The sequence below is a fragment of the Lepidochelys olivacea genome (genome assembly GCF_965140295.1).
Source record: "Lepidochelys olivacea isolate rLepOli2 genome assembly, chromosome: 6".
NCBI classification, from domain to species: domain Eukaryota; kingdom Metazoa; phylum Chordata; order Testudines; family Cheloniidae; genus Lepidochelys; species Lepidochelys olivacea.
This window is the reverse complement of record NC_140416.1, coordinates 87,208,718-87,221,898: the sequence shown is the minus strand read 5'-3', so window position 1 is coordinate 87,221,898 and position 13,181 is coordinate 87,208,718. Positions and strand designations below refer to the sequence as shown.

The window sequence follows — 13,181 nt, the reverse complement described above, 5'->3', positions numbered from 1 at the left end:
CTGCCACTGTGTCATTGTGTGACCTTCGGCATGTCATTTCCCCTTTCCGTGCCTCAGTTTCTTTATCTGTAAAATGAGGGTAGCAATACTGTCCTACCTCCTGAGAAAGTTGGGCAGCTTTATTCATCCGTGTGCATGAAGCATGTTGAGTTTCTTGGAGGGAAGTGAATAGAAGAATGCAGAGACCTATTCTCTATTTCACCAGGACAACTGCAATGTCCTCAGTTAAGCATCAATCTGTGGTACTGATTCTATCTCCCTGGTGTAGGTTGGGCTGATGCTTCTGAGAAGTAGACTCAATGCTAGTGGGAATAGAAATCACCTGAGGCTGGTGCCACCCAGATCAGTTACAAAGAACATTTTGCTTCAAACTTTTCAACATGGATAGATACTTTTCACAGAGTGTTTTACAAATCAGAGCTCACAATGCAGCTCTGTCCCAGCCAGCATACCTGGGTACATTCCAGTCCAGCCAAGAACGGGCCAGCCCTGGCCTTCAAACACACTGCATTATTTCCACTTGTCTTAATACAGTAATGAGCAGTTCATCCTATGACAGCACCGCCCCGTGGAAGGAGAAGCAGCAGTTCTCAGTCACATTTCAGGTGTTGCAATGCAACCAAAATAGGATTGTGAAAGACAGGAACAACATGCTGACTGAAGGACTGTGGTCAGACAATCCCAGCTCCCTTTCCCAACTGCGGAAAGGAATCAGAGAGGTATGAAAACAGGGCTCAATCTATTTGGCTCACTGAAGGAGGGTAAAAGGACAACTTGATAACAGCCTATACTGTATAAATATCTAAAACAGGGAGGGGATATCAGACATGCTTTTACTCAGGCAGACAAAAGCATAACAAGATCCAATGGTTGGAGGCTGAAGCTAGAAAAATTCAATCATGAAATATAGCAAAAATTAGTAACATTGTGGATAATTAACCATTGGAATAACTTACCTAGGGATGTAGTAGGTTCTCCACCACTAGCAGTCTTTGAATCAAGATTGTACAAGACATGGCTCTAGCTCAACCATCCATCACTGGGCTCCAGCAGGCCTGTATTATGCAGGCGGTCAATGAGCACGGTTGTCTCTTCTTGCCTTAAGATATGTGAATCTATGACTTTTCAAACATGCTGTACAGTAAAACCGTACCCAGCTATCCAGGACTCCTATGGGCCAGTCAGCAGCCAGGGAATAGCCAGGGCATAGGATGGCCCTGGCCACACCCCTCTAACCCCAGAACTCCTGTGTCAGAGGCTCTGGGGAGGGAGCAGACAGCTCTGTACTTCCCAGGGAGGCTCCCTCCTCTGAGGGAATTCCACAGGGCCAACTTCAGGCTGGTGCACACAGCTCTGCTAGCATAAAGTGGCTACATCACACTTCTGAATTCCCCACTCTGACTCCAAACACCTTTCTGCTCCCTTCCTGTAAACCCCTTAATTCTTTCCCTTCACACGCTCCTCCCTCCCCATCTTTCCTACCTCTCCAGTGAGACCCTCCCAGTCCTCCAAACTCCCATCTCTCTCCCACTTCTCCCAAAATGTTCACCCTCCTCCCATCCCTCACTCTCCCACCTGGTCTCCAAACCTCTCCCCTCCCTCCCGCACCTCGCTCCTGGCCTGCCTTTCCCTTCTCCAGGCTCTCTCCAGCTGCCCTCACCCCCAGCCCAGTCCTGCCTCACTCTCTTCCTCACCCCAAGTAACCCAGTCTCCCTGGACCCTCTCCAACCCCCCCCACAAACTTCCCCCCTCAAAGTCTCCCTTCCTCTAACCTTTGAAATGCCCTGAGTCTCCTCGCCGCCCCCTTGTCCCTCCTTCCCAAACATCCTCCTCCCCCCTTCCAGAGGGGCCTTTTCTTTTCCCTCTGTCCCCAAACCTCCTCACCCAGACCACCCATTCTCCCCTCCAGAGCCCCCCAGTACTCCCTCTGCCCCCTTTAGCCAGTGTCTCCCACTTCCTCTCCTCCCCACTTGACATCTTCTCAGGCCTGGCTCTTCTCTGGAGGCCTGTCAGCTCCTCGCAGACCAGCTTGGCTCCCCATTTTTTGGCCTGGGAGTTGAACTGGCAAGCGGGATGCTGCCAGCCCAGAAAGATCAGAGCAACCTCTAGGCCAGCGTCTGCACCGCAGCCCTCACTGAGTACTGGGGGCTGAACATTCTGAGGGAAAAACATAGCACTGGCTCTCCCACCCGGCCTTCAGCCTGGGAGGGAGATGTACCTCCCCCCCACCTAAAATGATGCCTGCACCGAGTGAGCGCAGGGTCCATATTACACAGGAACAACATAGTCAGCAAAATGAAAGGCTTGTCCTCAGTCACTCAACATGGGAACCATACAGGGGATGCAGCTTTGGGTGCAACTTTCAGTCTCTCACTCTGAAGTCAGGGGAGTGCTCCCCTGCGGTGGGAGGGAGTGAGAGAGAGAAAAACCTCTGCACCAAGCAAGCCAGACCTGTGCCTGCTGGGCAGCTGCTTCACGCCCTTGCATATGGCAGAAGCACAAAACCCTCAGAAATCCTTATGAGTCCTTGTGATGTTGGTCCCATCCCCCCAGAGAAGCATAATAACCTAATATTGCAGGCCTAGCTTCACCCCACGCAACCAGGTAATTCAGATTCACAGTTCTTCCTGCCTATGTGCCCTAGTCTTGGGGCAATTTTAGCTACTCCAACCATCACAAACTGTGGAGTGGTTTTGTGATGTGGACAACAAACTGCTAGGAGTGGAGACCCACAGTTCTTTGTGACAGTGTCTGAAGATCTGAGGCCCAGTCTTCCAGCTGTGGAAGGTATCAGCAACACAGCATGTCCACTCCCTTGCTGTGCTTGTTCTCCCCTCCCCTCCCCCCCTTCATCATTTTTGTCTTTCAGTTTGGGTTGTTTTTCTGCTACAGCAGTTTAGGGTTGGAGACACAGGGGGACAACTTAGGGGAGTACAGCAGTCTGCATGTTGCAGAGACACATGCCTCAGTGGAGGGCACTGGGATGCCTGCGTGGAGTCCATTCCAGAACCTTCCCTTTTCATTCCTAGGGCTGAGGTATAGATACATATCCTTCAGGTTTCAGAGATGCTGGGATCCAGGGATGGCAGATAGCAGCAGTGGGCTATCAGCTCAGCAGAGGAGTGGTGTACGCTAGAGTCTGCTCTTACATGGACAGGAGAGGGGACCCCAAAACCAGTAAGTCCTACAGCTTATAATTAAAAGGAAAGACACTCTTCTCTGTGTTTAAATCTCTGGGGGAGGGAGGCAGGTCTTCCCCCTCCATCTTCCAAGGTGTATATCTGATCTTCTGAGCTGCTTTGTTTTGCTGAATTTTAAACCAAAGTTTTCCAGTGGGATGTGGGAAGCACCCTGTGTTCTCTCTGGCCAACAAGCCTGTGTGGGCCTCATTGAAACACAGAGAGAGAAGGTGGTACAGCTGGGAAGTCTGGGTGAGGAACAGCTCATACAAAACAGGCTTCTCCACTCTAGCAAAGAGTTTGGCCTCATCCTCCAAACGTTTGCCTGTTGTGTGCATATGGGCACTCCCAATCTCCCTCCCTTCCCCCACCCCAATTTCTCAGTCATTTGTGAGACTTCTTGATTAAAAAAATTAACATCTCCCTGAGTTTGAGTGAGTCTGTGAGAAGGGGCAAGGGCACCGCTGTCATCTTCAGAGCTTAAGCAACTCTCTTTTCTACTCATAGTCGCTTTCACAGTAAGGTCACCTTGTTGCCCATGGTCAAAAGCCCAGAGATTTTGGAAGCTGGCCTCAAAGCCTGAGTGTGGGTGGATATTGCAGTTGTGTGTGCACCAGCAGTGCAGGGGGAGCAATTTCTATGTAGGTTAATACTTCAGTTTCCTAAAGCCCAGTGGCTCCTCCACACATTGGAATCACCATCAGAGTGTGTATGGAGGTCTCCCCAATTACACACATGAAGAGTTTTGAAGCCCCAAGGGTTCTGAGGATCCATTTTATTGCAACCATCACCGATAGCTGGAAAAAGACTCTGCCCAGTGAAGCATTTATGCCAGCTTCATTTTTCAGGAATCAGCCATTCTGCTATTCCCACCCCAAGCCCGTGGTGCAGTAGCACCATTTTCCAAGATACCACCATGCCCTTCACCCCTAAGGCCATGGTGCAGGGCTCAATCCTGCTCCTCTTTTGCTTCCAGCACCATCTCTCAGTGGGCCCTGATGTTATGATTTAGCGTATGCTGCATTCAGAGGGGTAACTGGACCTGTTGTGCTCTTAGCACAGCAGTAAGAATAGAGCACGATGAAGATATACTATCCAAGCACAAAGCCTGCTAACAAAGCCAGCAGCAGCATCCTCCCCCAGCCATCTGCACCACACAGAAGAGTGTTTACACTTGCTCCACATGGGAGAAATCACTGTCAGAAGCTCCAGCAGCACAAAGCTCTAGAGGGTAACTAGCTCCCTGCAAACAATGACCACTGATACTATGGGGATGGATGCATTAAAAATAGCTAAATGGATTTTTCTAGGTAGCACTGAAAGAGAGATGCCAGGTACTAAAGAAATACCAAGCAGGGTGTATGTATCACAGCAGCTGGCCTGGCACTTTCACATGTGTGGTATAAACAGCATTTTCTTTACAAGATACCTATCATCTTAAACCATCTCAGCTCACGCTATGCTTTCCTCTGTGTTGACAAGCTAAGTAGGGTTAGCTCTGGGAGACCACAGGGGAAAAAAAGCAGATGCTGCAAGAAGTAATGCTGACAGTTTAGTAGGTGATGCTCTTCCCTCTGACTCAATAAAGAGCTATTATTCCAAGCACAGGGCTAAAGGACAGTGGGTTGCTGGAGGTATTACCTCTGGATGGGATATAAAACTGAGGTCTGGACCACTAGTGGCATCTATTGTGAGAGAAGGATGGTAACCTCAGTGTCCTGGGCAAATTCAACTTAAACTCCCTTTGCAGCCAGCCTCAAGAGGAAGCCACGTTCTTCTTAATTTCCTGTCCTACCCTTTGTGCAGTGTGGCTGTTAAATAGCTGCCATGTTTCCACTCCAGAACAGGGTGCACTGCAGCAGCAGCAGACAAGATCCCTACAGTAACTTGTAAAACATCTTGGGATAAAGAGCTAGCGAAATGGAAGCGATTGTTTAAACACAAATGCTTTTTTGTATTTGAAATTATTCAGTGTGGCATTTTGAGAACAAATAAATATTCTTGTTACAAAATACCTGGGAGTCAAGCCCACTTTCCTGTCATGCTCCCACCTCCTTTACTTTCAGATCTGGAATATTTTCTCAAATACACGAGTTGATAAAAAAAAAAAAAAAAACAACTAGTGCTAACTATTTGTAGCTGTCTGAGCCTGTGTGCTGAGCTGGCCAGAGCTCAGATGTTCTTCGGCTGACCCAAGGGCTCATCTCTCTCAGACTGTCCCAGGTCCCACTCAGTCACGAGTTCTGAAGACACCTCCATGTACAGATGGTCCCAGTCCCAGCAGACATCCTCCTATCAAGAGAAAAGAAAAAAAAATTCTGAATTGCTACAGGTCCCTGAATGCTGCTAAATGGTCAGGCTGGCCAGGCGAGCCGCCCTAAAGAGATGCTGTAGCAGCCTCAGAGATCTACCACTATGTGCATAGAGGGGGCATTAGGGCAGGGCCCTAGATTCCATTAGGAGCACTAGAAATCCCAGGAAAAAGGTGGTTTCAATCCCTGCCACAATTTATAGATTTTGACAAGTTGGGTTGTGTTTTTAAAATTCACCAAAAAAAGCAAGTTATAGATTGAACCAGGCACAGTGCAGAGAGGGTCTGTGAAATCTCCATCCCTACACAACTCTCCCAATGCAGCTCAGTCCTAACCTGCAGAAACCCTGCCATTTCAGTCCTGGGCTTCCCCCAGTTCTGCTGGTGCTCCTCTGTCCTGACCTGTTGTTCCAGACTTGGGCTCCCCCTGTTCTCCTGTCTGTCTTTGCCCCTCAGTGGAGCTGGAGCTAGCCGTGGCTCTTAGATGCAGAATTTCATAGAACGTTGAGTGTGTCAGGAGCCCCGAGCCCAGGTCAGAGACAGTCCCCAATAATTCCTTTGTCAGCTCTTTTGCACAGGAGGGCCCAGTTGGAAGTAGTGCCACAAGCTCTGGCACACTAAGAGTATCACATTCTGGGCCCCAGAAACCTCTAAAATCCAAAATCCCTTCAGACTTTATCCCACTGAGACAAGTCTGTCCCCCTCCCCCATTAATAAGGCCATGTACAGCCTGACTGAGAACCTTGCAGGCCCACGCAAGCAGCTCTACTAGTTTCTGCCTCAAGACGGGCTCACCTCTCGTACTTCCTGTTCTGGGGCCAGAACCTTGGTGAGAAGCTTCAGGTCAATCTCTCCATCCTGTGAACACACAGCAGGTCACAGACTTACTCCAACAGACCAGGCACAGAGAAAAGGGACCCCGCACCTTAGCCAGGAAGAGGATGTTGCTGGTGACAGCTGCATTCTTGCCTCCTTGGGGACAAATGGCTTCTTATGGGACAGGAGTAGCACATGGTGACTGGATGTGGACAGCTCAGTGGGAGGGGAAGAAGCATGTGAGACCAATCCCAGTGTTGCAACACTCACAGTGCAATCACAACTGCTGTGATTTCTGGCTGAATTGGGGGTGCAGGAATTTTACCTGAGCTGGCTGCAGTTTCTCCCTTCAGCCACTCTAGGGAGCTAGCCTGCAGACATCCCATAGCAGCTGCCTGCACCTCTGTGGGACCCCATGAGCTCTGAGTGGGGCAGAGCCCAGAAACAACAAAATCTCCCACCATCCTCCACCGCAGCCCGGGAGAGTTAAATTAAATTAAGAGTCTGGGGAAGCCCACTCTGCTGCTGACTGGAGACAGGTGCCAGCTACAGGCACCAGCCAGGGGAGGCTGCTGGGACACAGCAAAGGGGCTATGTGAACCAGTGAGTGTAGCTGGAGGGGACGAGAGGGGAGTATTGCCCAGCAGATGCACAAGGGAGTCAGGACCTGCATTTCTATGTGTACGCATTTTGTGTCTGTGTCACACAAACACTGCAGGGCGAGAAGAGGGAATTCAAAAACCAGCAGCCAGACCAAAAACAATGTCAGAATTAAAAAACCTCATGATTTTGGGGTTGGATTCTTAGGGCTGGCAATATGGCACTCCCCAAGGAAACAGGAAATCATGGCCTGTCACCATTTGGGTTTGTGCCTCTCAGGAACAGCTTTGGAAACTTCCTTCCTGCTTGAAAAAGACTCTTTGGTCTACAGCAGCATGAAGAACTCCTATACCCAAAGCCAGCAGCTCAGACACTAGGGGCAGGGTTACATGTGCCTCAGGCACCACACGAAAGGACAGCACCCTGGATGACCCTAGCTGAGGGAGGAGGAGCAGTCCTGTGTGTGTCCCAGGACCAGAGAAAGGGGCAGAGCATGGTGAAACATGGGTAGGAAATGTGTTCTAGGGACATATGCAGTATTGCTGGAGCCGTGTTGGTCCCAGGATGTTAGAGAGACAAGGTGGGTGAAATAATATCTTTTACTGGACCAACAGAAAACTTGAGGGAAAACTCAAGGATGTTCTGACTGTAAATAAATGGCCATCGGAGTACGATTTCCAAGTGGACTCCAAGCAAACGTGCCAAGGAGACGTTTGTATCCAGTGTCAGAGGCACAGTAGGGGCTCCACCAGAGCAATGGGCACTGTACCCAAGTATCTCTGTTTTTCTGGAGGAGGACATGACGGAGGTGTAGAGGGGGTTATGCTGGCCACTATATATAAAGGCACCCACTCACCAAGGTTTGGAAGGCAGCATACTTCATGAGGTCATTGTCCAGGTCACGGAATGTCAGCACTCTGTTCACCTGGATACTGCAAGAGGGAGGGGTAAGAAACAAAACTAGCTAAGTGTGGGAACAGCGCATGCTCCTCTAGGGAGCAGTGACACATGGATGGGAGTCTGGGAGCATCCAACTTGAGTGCCCATGTCTCCCAAGAGAAAAGAAATACATGGGTGGACAGGATTCTGGGCACAAGCCTCTCGAGTGCTGTTTCTATACCAGATAGAACAATGATTTAGACATGGAGTATTATTATTTAATGGACCATGAATGTGAGGGAAGCCCCAGAACCTGCCATCCTCTGAGCGGTAGATGCTGTAGTTGTAGGAAGCCTAACAGCAAATATTGGATTAGCTGTTTAGGAGAAAAGCTGTTTGATTGTTCCACCTCCTGGCTCCTAACCAGCCCTACCATGCAGCTTCCAGTATACTAGGGGTCTCTGAGTTTTCCTGGCTGCTTTAAAGTCATAGTTATGAAATACAGTTTTTTTAAAAGGTGAATCGCAAAGAAAAAAAGGAGAAGGAAGGGTATTGTGCTCTCTTTTCCTTCTGTGTGATGTCACAATATAAAGAAGACCTGTAGCAATTTTATTTCTGCTTGTTGTCTTACATGAGAAATGTGGGTCTTTTCTACTCTGGAAGACTCCATGGATGTTCAGGGAACTGATAGGATCATAACATGATATAAAACAAGGAAGTAAAATATAATTGAGAAACAGAGTGATTTTTAGTCAAACTGTTAAAAGTGTTTTAAATTTGTTTTCGGTAACAGCTATTTAATTTCAATGCCCAGTAAACATTTGGGAGAAAAGGCATCTTTGTTCAGGATTCAGGCACCCTTTCTCTACAATTAAGGGCCATAAAAGCTCCCAGTTCATATTATCCAAGAAATCACTTCAACAAAACAGGAAAGAGCAGACTTGCCATTTCCTGATACTTCTAAGATAAAATGAAAAAAAAAAAAAAAGGTTAATTTTTTCCCTTTGCTGGTCACCTTTGAGATAAATCCAGAACTACTTTGACTATCACTTTTAACCAATAGGATTTGCACTATACAGATTAACTAGGCACTTGAATGAGGCAGACATCACATGGGGGGAAATAATTTATGATCATGTAAGTAAAGTGTGTGTGATAATACATATGCACAAAGTTGCACAGGCAACCTTAAATTGGGCATTTCCTAACTTTTGAAGGTTTCACGCTGCAATATCAATCATGTTCTTTTGAAATATTTTTGTATGTATATAGAATATGCTGTAATTACTTTCTTTGTGTATTTGGAAACAACACACTGGAGCCTCACTATCCTGGAGACTCACTATCATAATACATGGCATCAAATCCTACTGAATGGGACAGCCACTGATCTCTGCAGAACACAAGGTAATGCAGGGTTTAATTTCAGCAGCCATTTCTCACTGCTGATCCCCAGCTATGGGCAGTGACTCTAGACTTGTGGTCATGTGGCTGTGCTGTTACCTGGGTGGAGCTGCCACTTGCATGGCGAGATCTTCTTCCTGTACTTCCTCCAAGTCCGGGATCACTGGAATATCTGCAACAGGAAGAGGCAGAAGCAGCATGAAGACAACGGAATACTGAGCTTTCCTCCCACTTGGGAGAGAGAGAAGTCAGAAATCCCACCCTCCCATGCTACATGGGGTGTAAATGCATTCACAGCCCTCATGACAGGAAAACAATGGTAGGTTATTTGCAATGATTAAAAAAGCATATAGTTTAATAATAAAACAAGCCAATAAAGCTCTGAAACCTGGAGGCAAGATAAATCCAAAGAGGGAAGCAAATTTGTGCTGCATTAGGACTTGCTCAACGGTCATGGATTCTCCATTTGGAATAACCTTGAACCTTATGAGGTTTGAGTTCTTGCTGGCTGCTGCAAGCCTCAAACACGGACCTGCTGCATGCTTGCCATCATCCCATAAGCAGGGCAAGAATTCCCTTCACTCAAGAATCACTATTTGTCCAGCTCAGGTTCACATTTTATTAGAGATGAAAAATATCAGATTTCCCTCAGAAAACTGTCATTTAAATTAAGGGTGAAAATGTTTAATGAAGCCCCAAATGCCAAAAATAAAGAAGTTTCACAGTGGATTCCCCCTCCCAAAGGGCAAAATTCTCTGGATGTGTCTCATGCTGCAGCTGCAAATCTCGTTCTGATCCCTGGAGCTTGACTTCTCTGGCGTTTGTCCCCTTCTGTCTCTCAGAAGCAATTAACCCTTCATCTGTAACCACTTTCAGGCTCTTCCCTGGGTTTCTCTGTCCTTCTTTTGAGCATTTCCAGTACTCTCTCTCCCCAGATCCCATCTCCCATTGAAGTCTGGGCTCAGGGTGTTTGCAAAGGAGGCTGGTCAGCATGTTGGATGTAGTCTCTCTATTTCATCAGGAGGGGCTCCCACGCCCAGCGAGGGCAAGGACATGACAGCAAAACACAGACGGACAAGGTTTTGTTTGATTGTAGCCCAGGATGCCAGTGACTATGGTGCATCCTGCTGCAGGCCCTGCCATGAGATGCACCCCACAATCAGGTAAAGAGATGCGCTCAGCCCAAAATAATTTGAACAGAGGGCAAAGCATACCAGAGTTGCCAGATGCCTAGCCAACAGTAGTTAGTTAAGGGCTGTCAGTATGTTCAGCCCTGTACTAGACCCTCCCTGCTCCCAGGAGCCCAGAATCCAGACAAGAGAGCTTGAGGTATGAACCTCACTGAAGTGCTCCAGCACTGACCACACCTAGACTGCACTGCTGGAGGTGAAATGGGGAAGGGGCCAAAAGAGAGGATGTCAGGTTGAACAGCATAGAAAACTTCCTGTTGCAGATAGTCTACTGCAGTGTTCACCTAGCTTTATATAAACTCAGGTAAGAAATAATCCCAAGGTGACCTGGCAGACACAGTGAGTTGGAACCTATTTATGATTTTGAATGTGAGTCTGCTGAAGTTAGCCTATCCTATGGGTCTGTCTCCAGCCCACTCCCTGGACTAGGGTCACAGCTACTCCAGCTGGGAGGGAAGGGAAAGGAGAAAGGAAGAGGGACAGAGAAGGGGTGCCGAAAAGCCTGGGTGCAAACAAATGCTCCTTAGAGAAGGTGAGCTGCCTTTCTCTGAGGCATATTCCTGGGGATATAAGGAGTGAGCAGGTGGGGGAAGGTGGGTATAGGAGCAAAACATGTTCTCCCATTGATTTCGCATGTCTTCACCAGACCTGCTAAATTGACACTCGCTGCATCGATTGCAGCAGTGTCGATCTACCAGTAAGTGTAGACATGCAGCGAGTGTCGATTTAGCGGGTCTGCTGAAGACACGCTAAATCGACGGGAGAGCACTCTCCCATCTATTTCTGTACTCCACCTCCCTGAGAAGCATAAGGGAAGTTGATGGGAGAATGTCTCCCGTCAACACAGCGCAGTGTAGCCACCGCCAAAGGGGATCTAACTACATCGACTTCAGTTATGTTATTCACGTAACTGAAGTTGCATAATTAGATCGATTTACCGTGGTAGTGTAGACCAGGCTTTAGGGCATGGCTACACTTGCAGATGTAGAGCGTTTTGAGTTAAACCCGCCTTCGGAGAGCGCAGTAGGGAAAGTGCTGCAGTCTGTCCACACTGACAGGAACAAGTGCTCTGGCGTGGCCACATTTGCGGCACATGCAGCGGCATTGAGAGCAGTGCATTAATGGCAGCTATCCCACAGAGCACCTCTTCCCATTCTGGTGCTGTGGCTTGTGGGAAGGGGGTGGAGGTGCGGGGCATTCTGGGTCCTGTCCCAATGCATCGGTTTGCATCCCAGCAATCCCTGTGCTTCTGTCCACATTTGGCGCCATTTTTCAACTTTTTGTACGGTGCACTCTGTCTTCCCTCTCGGTCTGTGGGAACAGAGCCCAAATTGCTGAGGAGTATGCTGATGAGTCTTGGCAGCACGTCACATTTGGCAGTTGAATTATTCCTTATGATCCAAAGTGACAGTGAGGGCTCTGACAATATCGACTAGAGTAACGCATACAACACGAGTTTGCTTGTGGCATTCATGGACATGCTCACCACCGTGGAACGCTGCTTTTGGGCTCGGGAAACAAGCACTGAGTGATGGGATTACATCATCATGCAAGTCTGGGATGACGAGCAGCGGCTGCAGAACTTTTGGATGAGAAAAGCCACTTTCATGGGACTGTGTGAGGTGCTCGCCCCCACCCTGCGGCGCAAGGACACGAGATTGAGAGCTGCCCTGACGGTGGAGAAGCGGGTGGCTATTGCAATCTGGAAGCTGGCAACTCCAGACAGCTACTGATCGGTCGCTAACCAGTTTGGAGTGGGGAAGTCGACCGAGGGAATTGTGTTGATGCAAGTTTGTAGGGCCATTAATCGCATCCTGCTCAGAAGAACCATGACTCTGGGTAACGTGCATGACGTTGTAGATGGCTTTCCACAAATGGGTTTCCCTAACTGCGGAGGGGCAATAGATGGCACACATATTCCAATTCTGGCACCAGCCCACCTAGCCTCCAAGTTAATCGGAAGGGGTATTTCTCTATGGTTCTCCAGACGCTTGTGGATCACCGTGGGTGCTTCGTTGACATTAACGCAGGCTGGCCTGGAAAGGTGCATTACGCACGCATCTTTTGGAACACTGGCCTGTTCAGGAAGCTGCAAGCCAGGATTTTTTTCCCAGACCAGAAGCCACAAGCCCACAGATCACCGTAGGGGAAGTCGAAATGCCCATCGTGATCCTTGGAGACCCCGCTTAGCCTTTAATGCAGTGGCTCATGAAACCCTACACAGGGAGCCTTGACAGCAGCAAGGAGCGGTTCAACAACAGGCTGAGCCGGTGCAGAATGACTGTGGAGTGTGCTTTTGGCCATTTAAAGGGCTGCTGGCGCTCTCTGTATGGGAAGCTGGACCTGGCCTATGATAGCATCCCCATGGTTATATCCGCATGCTGTACCCTCCATAACATTTGTGAAGGGAAGGGTGAACGATTCACTCAGACATGGAACTCGGAGGTTCAACACCTGGAGGCTGAATTTGAACAACCAGAGAGCAGGGCTATTAGAGGGGCCCAGCGCAGGGCTGTAAGGATTAGGGATGCCTTGAGGGAGCAATTTGAGGCTGAAAGCCACCAGTAATGTCTGGTGCCCTGCACGGGAGTGAAGTGCAGTGGTTCCAAAGTTAGTAGGAATCTGTTTTTGCTACGCTGACTTGCAGTGCCTGTTTCTTTCCTGGGCTAAGCTATCTTTTACTTTATGCAATAATAAAGAATGTGTTCAAAGCCAATAAATCCATTTATTGAAAAGAAATACAAGTGCTTGGAAAACAGAAAGGGCAAGAGGGTGGGGTCGGGAACGGTACAATCACAGATT

General features: G+C 48.5%; 1 protein-coding gene across 2 annotated transcripts in view; it reads right to left on the bottom strand.

Moving 5' to 3' along the window:
* Positions 1-3,939: 3,939 nt before the first annotated feature.
* IFT43 (intraflagellar transport 43) overlaps positions 3,940-13,181 on the bottom strand; it is a 60,062-nt gene continuing 50,820 nt past the window's right edge. For both annotated transcript variants that reach the window (XM_084631728.1, XM_084631729.1), the window contains 4 exons: positions 9,289-9,361; positions 7,763-7,838; positions 6,286-6,348; positions 3,940-5,471 (listed from right to left, as the gene is read on the bottom strand). In XM_084631728.1, coding sequence (XP_084487854.1) covers positions 5,352-5,471; positions 6,286-6,348; positions 7,763-7,838; positions 9,289-9,361 — 332 coding nt within the window. In that variant the 3' untranslated portion in view covers positions 3,940-5,351. The remainder of the gene's footprint in view (positions 5,472-6,285; positions 6,349-7,762; positions 7,839-9,288; positions 9,362-13,181) is intronic.